Source organism: Gavialis gangeticus, unplaced genomic scaffold (assembly GCF_001723915.1).
Source record: "Gavialis gangeticus isolate Ggan-Ray unplaced genomic scaffold, GavGan_comp1, whole genome shotgun sequence".
Classification (NCBI taxonomy): Eukaryota; Metazoa; Chordata; order Crocodylia; family Gavialidae; genus Gavialis; species Gavialis gangeticus.
Window position 1 is genome coordinate 52,708,322 of NW_017728997.1, and position 14,058 is coordinate 52,722,379.

Consider the following 14,058-nt stretch of genomic DNA (forward strand, 5'->3'; position numbering starts at 1 on the left):
GGGCTGCCGCCGCCCGGGGTGAGTCCCGAGCCCAGCCTTCCCCCCCCCCCCCCCCCGTCCCCATCCCCCTTCCAGCAGGCTGTGTAGCTGGAGCAGAGCCCATGGAGGAGGGGAAGGATGTGGGCTCAAGGCTCCCCGCCCTGCTGCCCTTACCCAAGGGCCTCCACAGCTCAGTGGGTAGGATCTGGCATGGGAAGGCAGAGAGGCTCAGTGTTGCCACTGCCGCCGGGAGCCCTGTGCCAGCTGCGCTGCCATGGCAAGGCATCCCCTGCCTATCCAGCAGCAGCAGGGGTGGTAGTGTGGAGTTGTGCCCCCTGCTGCTGCCAGGTGGGAAGGACCACCTCGCCATGGTGGTGTGAATGGCATGGAGCTCCCGGTGGCAGCATCAGGCCTTCACACCTCATTCTGTCCTCCCAGGCCAGGTCCCTCCTGCTGGACCCCAGAGGCCTTGGAGCCCCAAGCCCACAGTGGGCAGTCCACATTTGCCCCTGTTCTGCACACAAATGGGGCGGGGGGGCACATGCCCCCCCCATGCCCTGCTCTCTGGAAATGCACACTGAGCTGATCACTAAACAAGCTGACTGGAGCTGTATCCATCCCACTCCCCCAGCCCGGGCCCTACGGCCCTGTATACCCATCTTGGCCCTGGGCAGCGTTCCCAGCCTGAATCAGGCCCCATTCCCTCCCTACCTACCAGTGTACCCTTTAAGGAGTAGCTGTCCATGAGCGCGCTGCCGTGGTCTGGCGTGGGACACTTACTGAAGGAGGCTGGTGCTGAGAGGCTGGGGCCTGGAGCCAGGGGCCGGAGGCTGGAGCTGGAGGCTAGTGCGGGCTCTGCTGTCTCCGGGGAACTGCTCTGCTCCCTCACTTCCCCTGTGGCATAAGGGCTGGAGAGTGGAGCAGTTCCCTGGAGCTGGCAGAGCCCATGCCAGCCTGCCGCCCCAGCCTCCATCCCTGCCTTGCCACACCTTGGGGAGGAGCCACTGCTTGACCCGAGTGAGGTTCTGCCAGCTCTGGGACACTGGTCTGCTCCCCTGCATCACCTTGGGGAGCGAGGAGGCACGTGGCGTCAGGGCCAGTGGCTCCTCCCCGAGGTGTGGCAAGGCAAGGATGGAGGCTGGCACGGGGGCCTGGTGCAGGCTTCACTGGCTCTGGGGAACTGCTCCTCTACCCAGCCCTGATGCCACGTGCTGCCTTGCTCCCCGAGGCGAAGCAGGGGAGCGGAGCAGTTCCCCAGAGCTGGCGGACCCCATGCCGGGCTCCAGCCCCCACCTCCCCTCTGAGTTTACCTTCAGCTCCTCTCCTGGTGCACAGCCTTGAAAAGACTGTGCACGGCCAGACTTTTAGTTGTGTGCGGCCATGCACGTGAACACCTGAGAAGGAACCTTGCTACCTACCTTCCTTCCCTTACTCCTTCCCTCACCATGGGGGACCTCAATCTGCGTTTCCTCTGTAGACTTACCTGGCTGCCACGTGGTGTCCCTTCCTTATCATCCTAATCCCACTCACCCCACCCCCAAGCAGCCCCTTGCAGCCTGGAACTGCCAGCGTGCAAAGGGAAACCTGCCGTTTACTGTATTTTTCGCCTTTAAAAGAGAAAATCCATGTTTTTCCACTGCAAACAGAAAACCCAGATCCCTGGTCATAACATTTTCTTTTATGGAGTAAATGAGTCCCTTACATCTGTTTACTGTAGAAGGCAATTGCTACCATATCTTTCTCATATACCACATGCCTTCAAATAAGACACGCACCTGGTTTTTGAGAAGGCAGAATGAAGAAAAAGATTTCTCCTAGAGTCTTCCTTTTACAACATGGGTTCACTGTCGGTGAATGTTCATAGGTAGATGCACAAGGGGCAGAGGCCAGTTCTCAGCATCACTCACCTCTTTGCAGTTCCAGAGTTTAAACTTTAATCCTGTGATGAATATTTCTGAATTGGCAGCAGCTTTTGGGTGCATGCACTTGGGAAGGTAATACAGCTCCTGGCAGTTGTTGCACCTCCATGCCAGGATAGAAATCAACTTCCTCCCTTAAAACTTGCACCCCAATTTTGGATGACTGATTTTTGGGGAAAAGATGCTTGTGGTATGCAAGTATGTTTGACACCCATGGTGTAAGGAATCTGTAAAATCATTAGTTCTATTGATGAATTTACAAAGAGAATTATTTTCAAACATATGAATTTCTATTTGAAAATATACAAAATATCTTAAATTTCATATACAATATTTATAAAAAACATAGCTTTATAGTATAATATTCATTAGAGGTGCACCAGTATATTGGTTGCGTATCAGATTGGCACCGATTAAAGGAAAATTAACATTATCAGCTTTTTTGGTCACTGATAAATACAGTATGCCTTCTGGCTTGGACCCCTGGACACCGTGTGCATGCACACAGTTACACACATGTCCATGGCTAGGAATGCAGCTGGGCAGTGTAGAGAGCAGTGCCCTGTTGGAAAGTCTGTGGAGGGGAAAAGGTGTGGGGAGCATGATAGATCGAGACCCCCATGGTGAGGGAGGGGCAGGGCTGTTGCTGTAGCTGGGGGTGCTACCCAGCCAAGGCAGTGAATGGGACTCGGGGACAGGGCAGGGAGCAGAACAGAGCCATGGGTGGCTTGTCTGGGAGGTGTGGGGGTGGTTTCTAACCATTTTTAAGCTCCAGGATGCTGATCCTTTGGACGAGCTACCTACGGCCCAGTCCCACTCCCCGTCCCAGCCTTGGGTCCCATTCACTGCCCTGCTTGGGGCAGCACCCCTTGCTCCACTCCCTCCCTCACTGGGGGCCTTGATCTGCTTCCCCATGTCCCTTCCCTTCCCTTCTACAGCTCTTCATGCTGCCCGGCTGCATTCCTGTAATGGCTGATATGGCTGGTTAATAATCGGCTATTGATATTAGCCAAGAAAATCTTTATCAATACACTCCTAATATTCATATATAAAGCAGGAGAAATATTATTTCAAGCATATCAAAAGTATAAAACATAATAAAACTGTTTTTGAACCTGTACTTGAGCTTTCTGCTGTTGGTGGGATCCTTTTTCTAATCTGACTTCAGCAGTAAATTATGAACTATAATACTTATGTCTTATAGAACAGTTTTTTCAGTAAATCAACCAAGTACTTTATAGTAGATGTAAGCAATCATTATCTCTATTTTACAGATTGGGAAACTGGTGTGTAGGGAAGTGACTTTCCCAAGTGGCCAAGCTGGGTATAGAACCTAGGTCTCCTGAATCCTAAAATATATCAAATAAATATATATAGTTCTACACATAGTGGGCCAGTCTGCCTCTCTCCTTATTGGACACTGGTCTTTTTTTTTTTTTTTTAAGTGTTTCTCTTTCTATAAACATTGTGCTTTTATATACTAATAGGTCTATTATTTATTTTGTTTTCTAGCAATATCCTGACTATTATGCAATAATTAAAGAGCCCATTGATCTTAAGACAATTGCCCAGAGGATACAGGTATAGTATATGAGCATGCTAATGGGTTGTATATTTTTTAAAAACAAGCTTGTTTGTTTTCTGTCAAAATACAAAAGCCTAAATTTATATGCATCAGAAATGGTAGTGTAATTTAAATAGGTACTTGAAGAAATGACAGTGATATTGGCCTGATGTCAGAGACTTTTAGCCTTGTACTAGTCCACTGAAAGTAGTTGCAGTTTAAGTTAGTGTCCTAGACCACTAAATGTTGAGTTATAGGCCACGTATCAAGGCTCTTGGCCATTTATAATAATAAACTTAGCTGCTTGTCAAGTAATAGTTACATTGCAAATTAAGTTATTGACAATTATATTATTGTCATTCTCATGACCATCTTGCTTTCTCTCACCTACCCTATGCAGTTTTTAATTGCTGATGTTTTGAACTCCTAGAGTAAAAAAATTAGTGTTTTGCACAGAAAACTTTCTCTCTCTCTCCAAATACTTGGAAATATTATTCTGTAATCTCAACTATCAGTGTTTCCTACCAGGAACTATTGACTGCTCATGCCTACTGGAGTAGAAGTAGTGATAAGAGTGCAGAAAGCTGTAAACAGAATCATAGCAAAATAGGGCAGGAAGGGACCTCGCAGGGTCATCTAGTCCAGCCCCCTGCTTATGGCAGGATTGTCTCTGACTAAACCATCCCAGCCTAGTGTCTCTCTAACCTGTTTCTGAAAGTTTCCAAGCATGGAGATTCCACAGCTTCTTTAGGTAGATCAGGTAGAACTTCTCTAGGTGGATCATCAGAATATGTATTTAATATTTGGGTAAGTTATTAAAAAGGTTTTTCATGCAGTATTTCATTTGGCTCTATTCACACTTCAGTCATGTACAGATGTGCATTTTCTCCTGAGAGTTGCTTTTCTCCCAGGAGAAGCCACAAGAATACAGATTTTCAGCACTTCTCCCCGAGAGAAAAAAAATCCAGGGAACAACCAGCGTTAAATGCTCCCAGAAGAGCAAATGTCTGTTTTACATTCTTTTCTGGGAGAAGTCACTGCACATTCCACCAGCATCCCAGGGTGCTTTGCTCCTGTCCCACCTGATGGGCTTGCTGGACTCTCTTGCCCCAGTCAAGCAAGGAACAGAACATGCCCCCTTCACAATCTCCACATTGTGCAGCAGAGGGACACGGGCTGACCTTAAACAGTCTGGGTCAGGCAATCAGAGCTGCCAGGCAGGTGGAAGGAGCCTGCAGAGCACAGTGGGATGTGTGCATAGAGGCTTCCTGGCTGTGCAGCGTCAGCACTGCAAACTATCTTCTTTTCAGGGGCTGAGGATTTAAGTGTCTGCTCAGGTGTTTCCAGGTAAGTTTTTTTTGTTTTTTGTTTTTGTTTTGTTTTTTCCTACCAGGAAAACCCCGGAGACTTTTAGATTATTTGAACATGTGTACATAGCTTTAAAGAGAACTTTTATATTTGTACTTCCATTTTGATTTCCTTTTCTTTCTCTTTTTCCAATGAATTACTCTAGTTATTTACATGTCGCATAAAGGAACGTGCCCTTTTTATTATACAAAGGTTGCCCTTTACTTTCCACTGTTTATCTCTTCCCTTTTTATGTGATAGGATGAAAAGGAGTAGTTGATCACTTAACTAAAGGGTAATCTGCTCTGTTTTTTGTCTTTTAGAATGGAACTTACAAAAGTATTCATGCAATGGCCAAGGATATAGATCTTTTAGCAAAGAATGCCAAAACATACAATGAGCCTGGATCTCAAGTATTCAAGGTTAGCCTCGGATGTTCAAGATCTGTCTCACTATGTTTAGATACTATTTTAGTTATTGAATAATATGTATTATAAGGTTCTAAAATATTTGTAATTTCTTTGGGAATATTAGGAAAGACATAACAATTGCTATTTATGTATTTTTATTAACAACTCCCTCTGGAAGATAGAAACTCTATTTCTCTGTTCTTTCCTTGGTATATGTAGGTTCCTGCCATCAATTGCATCTGAAAGGGGTCATGAAAAAAGTTGGCTTAATTTTAGGAACAGACAATGAATTGCTTATTATTTAGTTAGAAATACATAGACGTCTGGAACTACAGATTGATATTGTGGAAGTATTGTCTGACTTTTTAATCAAGCAGTGGGAAGTTATTTGGGTCAGAGGGGCACTTAAGGAGTTTCAGTAAGATGTTTCGGGTTGGCTGGGGTGCCCAGTTGATCCTGTCCGGCCATGGGGCATCCGTCTTGCATCCCCAGCAGGGGCACCAGACAAAGTGGGTGAGGTCTCCATGGAGACAGACCCAGGACCCCGTGGGCAGAGCATGCTTGGCTGGGTGGATAGGATGGGGATCTAGGCAGGGAATAGTGTCTGGGAGCAGAGCAGGGGCAGGGGCAGGAGCAGGGTCCGGGTTTGCAGGGCTGTGACAGTGCAGAGCCAGGGCCTAGGGCAGAACCCCAGTCTGCTCCTCGCGTATCCCTGCCTATGGAACCAGTTGCTGTCACAGCAATATGTGAGGGAGTGGATCGCAGCTCTGCCCTAGGTTCCCGACTCCGCATTGTCAGTGCTTCTCAGTCCCAGCCCCCATGCACTCCCTACCTGTGGCCCCATCCCATCCACCTGGCCAAGTATGCTCTATCCATGGGGGTCCTAGGCTGGTCTCCATGGAGACCCTGCCCATCTGCTCTGTCTGGCGCCCCCATTGGTGGGTGTAGAGTAGACTGGCAGTGGCAGCTGGGCAGAGTGAGCTACTGCTGAGAAGCTGAGTCTGGCTACCATGCGCCCCTGCCCCACTGTGTGCCCGGGGTAGTGGGACTGGCTGCATGCGCCACAGCCCAGCCTGTCTCCCACACCTGGGCCAGGTGGGGCTGAGGGACCTGTGATGGGCTAGATAGAATCCCTTGGCAGCTGGCTCTGACTTGTGGGTCTGATTTTGCCCAGCCCTGCTTTAATCCTTACCTGTGCAGTTCTGTGCAATATAGAGAAGCTTTTATTGTAAAGCCTTCCTCCTGTTTTTGGATACTAAACAACATACTCCATTCCTTGCAAAAATGTTTTCATCAAAATTCATCCCTTTTCCCTGATTCTTTTCTCAGTTAACTATTGTGCTGATGCGCACGTGAAAGTTTGCTGCCTCACATTTTCATGCGCCCCAGAAGTGAATGAATTTCAGTGACAAAGTGTCTCCTTTCCCAGTATATTTTTGGAGACTTTTTACACTGTGCAAAGTAGGCTACAGGACCTGAATGCGTTCAGCCTTCGCAAAAGGGGACTTGGTGGCCATCTATAAATTTACCAGGGGGATCAGCCGAGGAATGGGAGAGACCCTATTCCCCCGAGCACCTCCTGGAGTAACGAGGAATAACGGCCATAAGCTATTTGAGAGTAGGTTCAGGCTGGACATTAGAAGGCACTACTTCACCGTCAGGATGACTAGGATCTGAAACCAACTTCCAAGAGAAGTGGTGCTGGCTCCTACCTTGGGTGTCTTTAAGAGGAGGCTGGATAATTACCTAGCTGGGGTCATATGAGCCCAGTATTCTCTCCTGCCCAGGGCAGAGGGTTGGACCTGAAGATCTACTTGGGTCCCTTCTGACCCTACATCTATGAATCTATGATCAAAGCCCCCTGTGGTGAGGGAGGGGGCAGGGGCGGGCACTGCCCATGCAGTAGCGGGGTGGTCCAGAGCTGCGGCTTGTGGTGGGGAGGCGGCTCCCACCACTGCTTACACCCTGGGAGGGCATGGGGGGAGTGTGTGCCCCCTGGATCTGTATGGGGCAGGCTGCAGCTAGGGCTCTGTGGGGCTTTTCTCAGCAGGAGCTGAGCTCGGAGTGGGTGCCGGCAGCGCTAGGAGGATGCTGCATCCACCCCAAATTTCACCACCGCTGCACTCCCAGCTCCGCACCCACCAGGTACCTGGTGCTGCCCAGGCTCTTCCTGGTGCCTGGGTGGAGGCGGGGCATTGAGCCAGGGCTGCACAGGGCGGCTGGTGGCTGCGGTGCTGGGAGTGGAGCAGTGGCGAAATTTCCAAAGCCTCCCTTTCCAACACACCAGGCTTACCAGCTGGAGGCGGCTGTATTGGAAATCGGATTGGTATCGGCCGATATGCCTCCTTAAATATTAGCTATCAGTATTGGCCCCCAAAATCTCTATCGGTGCAACCCTAGTGCAGAGTCATTCTTTAGCTGGAATATGTAGAACTCTTAATTTTTGTTTTTTCAATACAAGCTTTTTATATATATTAAATATAAACTATTGATAATGTTTTAAATATATATTTACCCATGCATAAATTTTAGAGTCAAGTTCTTGATTAATTTACTACTTTTTTACAAAAAATATATTTTTATTTTCACTAACAGGATGCAAATGCAATTAAAAAAATATTTAATATGAAAAAGGCTGAAATTGAACACAGTGAGTTGGCCAAATCAAGTCTTCGAATCAGGTATTGCAAATAAAATGCTGCTTGGAGTTGGGTTTCCATGTATTTACTTAATTCTGCCAAAATAACAGATTTACCAAAATAACATCTTAAAATTAACTTGCTGTTTCTTTAAATTCTAAAAACCATAGAAATAGGTTTTTGAAGTTATCTTTTGCTGAAATACACTATATGGATGAGATGTTCTTGTTTTTAAGACACAACTAGCCCTGAAACTTAGTGTGTTAGGCTATTTCGTAACTGAAACTTCATTCAACTTCCTTTATTTGTAGGGGCCTACTTAATTCATGGCCAGACAAAGGAATTTTTGTGGCTTTGTCACATTATGAAGAGCAGATTTCCTAGCAGCCCCATTCCTCGCTGTTGATTGGTGGAGGGGGAGGGGGGGAGCTACACACATGGGTGACTGCCTCCCAAGTCAGGGGGGCACCAGATCACTGACGGAGGCAGGGGAGCCCCCAGTGGCTGATCGCTGAGCGCAGAACCACCAGTGGCGAAACCAGCAAAACCAGAAGTGCACTTCCACCGGCACTTCCGGTTTCATGGCTGGCACTTGCAGGGGGTGCACGGCCAATCTCAGGGGGTGCACATGTACCTGCATGTACCCCCTACACGTCACTGATGCCTACACATGATATTTGCTTTAGGAAATAAATAGCTTTTGCTTTCTGTCCACATCTTCGCTGTTTCAAATATTATAAAAGGGGTAATTTTACACGTTGTACTTTAAAATGTATTTGGATATATGCAGAGCCTTTTATAAATTTTATTTTTTTAACCACTGATAACACTGAAACCTGATTTTCAAAATATTTGCCAGGTTGAACTATATAATTTATGTAAAAAGCTAAATGAAATCATCCAGCTCAGACAAAGAATTAGGACTCTCTTCAGTAGAAAAAGAAATGGAGCTTTTCTTGGTAAATGAAAAGAATTTAGTTAGAAAGAATACATTTTATGTTGAATAGGAAATCCTTACTTTTCCACTAAAGCTGTTTTTGAGGTAAAATAGAGAATTCTACATACATCCTTACATTAAATGGGAAATAGCTTAAAAATAATGTTTTCTTAAAATGTTTTACCTCCCACTGTTGCAGGTATGTTGCTATATTACGAAGGTTATTGTAAATGAAAGGTTAGAGAAAATAGTATAAATTATTTATGGGGGGATTGGATATGTGTGGAGTATGTAGTCTGTTTTGTGTTTATATGTGTATTGTGGGAGAAAAACACTGTGCAAAACAGGAAAATGTGACTAAACACAAAAGAAATTCATCTAAAAAAAAAGAAACACAAGTTTAACTGGCCAGATTTCAAGTTGTCAGCTTTCCTTCTTAATATACTTCTATCTGGAAGGTCATAATTCTGTAAACACTTAACAACCTCTGGACTTTGCATGTGTGTACGTTTTGGAGGATTAAACCCTTAATTGTTACTTCCTTTGGAGTTTACATGGATTGAGAATTTCACCTTGTGTTTCACCCAGTCTTGGCTGATTTATCTTCAAAATAAGGGTATTAGTGTAAAGAGGACTGACAGATTGATCATACTAATATTTGTTAGTTGAATTCCTCTCTCCTATACTGCCAACCCTTCCTCTGTTCCTAAGTTATTTTGCATTGTAACTTGAACATTTTAACTTTTTTGATAGATGTTATTATATGGCCAAGATGTTATTCCTCAAGGCTAGACTAATTTAACAACTTGATTCCTGCATCTTTTTTTTTTTAAAAGCAACAACAAAAAACATTTTGTCCCTCCTGTAGGCTAAAAGACTCTCAGACAAATAAAAACAATTATGAAAAATACCTTGGAGTCTATTTGGGAGAGAGAAAAGTATATTCATAAGAAATATTTCTGCTGTTACCCTGAAGTGTTTGGTTGGTTCATCTTGAGCACAGGGCTGTTGCCTAACATGCTTTTCATCTTAGTTAATTCCATATAATTATGCAGTTTTTTGCATAATTCCATAATCCTTCCACCTCAATTGGATTCTGTTTCAGCTATCCATAATTTTTCATAATATATTTCCTTAGATTTTTCTAGCATGTTTCATCCTAATTTAAACCTGTATTTTCTTCACTACTGATAAATGAAGCTTAATGCTTTATTTACTCTTTGCTAATATTAAGTACTTTTAAGATGCTGGCAATTGATCATTGCAAAAATCCCAACTCTTCTCTTATGTGAAATGGTCCATGCCATTTATCATTTCAAATTGCTCTTTGGAATGTATGTAAGTGCCTGTGTTTACATAAGATGATTAAAATACAATCAAGTAACCTACTGCAGTTTCATGGTGCTTTATGAAGTGGTAACATAACATGCTTGGGTATGTGTATTGCTAACTTTTTCCTGATGTTAGGCAACATTTCACTTAGGCTGTAGGCTGAAAAAAATATTTTAGTGTTGGTTCTGTCAGTCTGCCTCAAACCCTCTTTCTACCTACTAAACAAATTCCGTACCGCTTAAGCTATAATTAACTTTTGCTTCTGTCTCAGAAAATCACTTTATATTTTTAGCTATGCAACATTTTATCATTCCAACTCTGAGCTCTTTTGTCTGCTTATTCTATCAAGATTATTCTGTGAAAGATTGATTTTTCTGGCTGCTTCTCTTCTTGGCTCTAAGGTGGGTGTCTCTTTCTTCCTTTCTCTGCATCTTTTCCTATTCTTAAAGGACTCCATCAAACTTGGCTGCTTCCAAGCTGACAGGTCCTTCCTCGCAGGGTAAGGGCAGTGTTGGTGATGAGAGAAATTCTGCTAACAAATATTACCGGTAAGTAAATTGTCTGTCTAATATAAAGATTTACCCACCTGTCATGGAAATGTTAAAGCCATAATTTAATAACCTAAGCATAGACCATCTTTTCTTGCATACCCCACACCCCAAAATAAGATGAACAGCTTGTTTTTGAAAGGCAGGATTAAGAAAAACTATCTTTCCTTGTAGTAAGCAACTGAGTAGCAGCAGTTGGGGACCTGAACCTGCTCAATGTTTTGTTCCCTGTGGATCACTTGCAGATTTACTTTCACTTTTGCCCAACAGGAGCTTAAACAGCAGAAACTACTGACACTGTATTTTCTTGCTTGTAGTGCACACCCCAGTTTTCAGCAGCTGTTTTCTTTGTGGGGAAAGGTGCATGTTGTATGTGATAAAATATAATCACTGTTCTCCTGTATAGGAGGTTTTAATAGACTGTACAACCTAAATTATTCTACATTTTTATTGTGTCAGTTATCATAAACATGTTAAATATGTCTATTTCTTTGGAATGCTCTAAAAAACAGCATCTTAAGCTTTATTACAAAACCAGGCATGCTAAAGTTGCCAGAGATATGTATCACAACTCAGAAAAGATGTTTGCATTTTAATTTTTTAACAATTTGTGAAATTAAAGAATAAAAACATTAAAACAATGTTAAATGAAAGAGAAAACATGTAAGAGAAAAGTAATGAATTTGAAATACAGTTAAGGTAGACTATAAAGTGAAATCATTATTCACAGCATTGTGTTTTGTTCACTTGTTCATCCCTTCAATGTTAATGCTTCATATAGGCTTGCCCATACAGGGAAGTGAGTGCAAAATTACAGTGCCTTAGTGACTCCACACTAATTGCTTTGTAGATGTTCTTATTGTGAAGCAACATACTCTTATCTGTAAGATAGATGAAGCTCTCCTACGGTCATTCTTAGTGTGCACTGAAAGTATCCACGAGGGGAGTTGGTGTGGAGCAGCTAATGCATCATAAATTCACTCTTGCTTACTGCACACTAAATTTCTTGTGTAAGCAGGACTACTAATTCTGTTTTATAAAGTCTTTCATTTATATAAAATAACAAGGTACTTTTTAATTGATCACCTTCTAATTTTTTTTCCTTCTAAATGTTAGAGGTTGAAAACAGTGCAGGGGGAAACAGCCTATTCTTTTATTAGGCTATTCTTTCTTAGCCTATCATATTAGCTCTCTGAGCTTTTGATTTGGTGGAACACTTCACAAAGAGATAATGTTGTGGTCCAGTCTTCTTTGCAAACGCCCCACATATTTGAATAGTCATCTTGGATCTTCTGGATGTGTCCCTATAATTACTAATACTTGTCTGCAGAGAATAATTGGACAGTGATTTTTGATAATTGCAGCATTTTTCACCTCATAATTGTTGTTTTTCTTTTAAAGTAACAAGAGGGCAGTCCAAGGGGATCGTTTATCAGCAATAACCATGGCACTGCAATATGGATCAGAAAGTGATGAGGATGCTGCTTTGGCAGGTAGGATTTAAACCTAGTTTGTAACAATTTCAGCTTATTAAGCAGGGAAAGGGTATTGGAATGGCACTCGGGGAGGGTTTGAGGCTGATATGTGGCATACCTGCAAAAAGGCTGGCCCCCACAGCATTAGGTGCTCAGAGCTTTTATAGGCAATGGCACATTGAAATTAAGCTTATTTTATGTCAATTTTAGTACTGTCCCATGAAGTTTCAATTTGAAGCAGCACACAAGACCCTTATTCGTGTTTTCTCATATACTAAGCAACAGTATAACTGGAACTATGGTCTTTGACCTATATCAATATATATTTAGCTTACTTTTTGTTTGTTGGTTTGTTTGTTTGTTTATTGTGACTAGCAGAGCTATAACCTTTCCTTTTAAATTCAAGATTAGATGCTGAAAGTAGAAACTTGGGTAGAAAAGCTTCTTTATCAGACTGCATGAGCTATATCAAGCCCAGCCAAAAAATCCAGTCACACTCATTTTGCACAGTTCTTCACATATGCATCTAACTATACAGGCAGTCCTCAACTTACAATGTTTCAAGTTACAAGGTTTCACAGTTACAACATTGATAAATTGACACCCAGTTTCAACTTTATGACATCAGTTTCGACTTTACAACACTTGATCCGATGTGATGCCATGCCAGCGAACAAGTTCGCTGTGTCGCTCGTTTCCCTGGAGAACATCTTTCCAAACTTCCTTGGACACTTTCTTTAAGAAAGCGGACAAGACTTCAGAAAAACCTGCAGCCAAGACTCCTAAGAAGACTCCAGCCAAGAACCCTTCAAGAAGTCTAACCAAGAGCCTTTTAAAAAGTCCAGCAAAGTCACCTCAAAGAAGCCCTTCCAAATCAATATGATTGCTATTTACAATATAAATACATTAATGTAGCTTTATTACTCATCTATAATTGATTAAGTACAAAATTCTGGGGTATTTTTGTTGAAAACAGGATATCGGGCCTTCGTTCAGGAACCAATCCCCCATTTATAACATTGTTTCTTGTGAGAAAATTGGTTCCGAGTTGCAACGTTTCAACTTAAGACGAGGTTTTCAGGAACCAATTGTGCTGTAAGTCCGAGGACTGCCTGTATTGCGTATTCTGTGCATATACAGTTGACATCAGTGTAGTTTGGTCAGTGGTATGATGGGGCTGCTCATATAATTTGAGTTTCCCTTTGCTTCTTACAGAGGGCATAGTGGATAGCTGTGTCTCGCTGCTGTTAGCATTCATTCACGCTACTGGTTACTGAAAGCAGGGCTCAGTGACACCTTAGAGATTAATTCATTCAGAGAGGTTTAATTTTTCATAGGCAACAGTGTATTTTGTCAGATGCCATGATACTTCATATGTTCATAGTTTCTGACAGTAGGCTGTGGCCTACAAAACGTTATGCTTCTCTGAATGAATTAGTTTCTAAGGCAGTGGTTCTCAACCTATTTGCTATAGTGGGCCACACTTTGCAGCTCTCAATGTGTTATGTGGGCCACAGTCTCACTACTTACTTCCTCTGTATCCATTTAACAAATGCTTTAATAGGATGTCACATGGGCCACAGCAGTGTGTTGATTGGGCCGCAGGCTGAGAACCACTGTTCTAAGGTACCACCCTGCCTTGCTTTTGCCTGACTTCAGAATAATACAGCTAACTACCTTTCTGTGTTTGGCCTCTGTGAAACATAGCAACTTAATTTTCTTCATCTTGATACTGACGCACTAGGTTGAAAATGCCCAGTTGTGGCTAGGTCGGTGGGCTGGACACCAATGAGGATGCAGTTTATGATTAATATGCAATATTTATTTGGCTTTAACCTATAAAATATTGACAACTCAAGCAAATGATTTCCTATATAATACTAATCTATGACAACATACAATAATCAA

General features: G+C 43.1%; 1 protein-coding gene across 8 annotated transcripts in view; it reads left to right on the top strand.

The window, feature by feature from the left end:
• PBRM1 (polybromo 1) overlaps positions 1-14,058 on the top strand; it is a 147,576-nt gene that overhangs the window by 29,147 nt on the left and 104,371 nt on the right. For 6 of the 8 annotated variants that reach the window (XM_019505222.1, XM_019505221.1, XM_019505224.1 and 3 more), the window contains 5 exons: positions 3,411-3,479; positions 5,133-5,231; positions 7,815-7,900; positions 10,577-10,675; positions 12,077-12,168. In XM_019505222.1, coding sequence (XP_019360767.1) covers positions 3,411-3,479; positions 5,133-5,231; positions 7,815-7,900; positions 10,577-10,675; positions 12,077-12,168 — 445 coding nt within the window. The remainder of the gene's footprint in view (positions 1-3,410; positions 3,480-5,132; positions 5,232-7,814; positions 7,901-10,576; positions 10,676-12,076; positions 12,169-14,058) is intronic. The other 2 variants (XM_019505223.1, XM_019505226.1) reach the window with 1 other exon arrangement.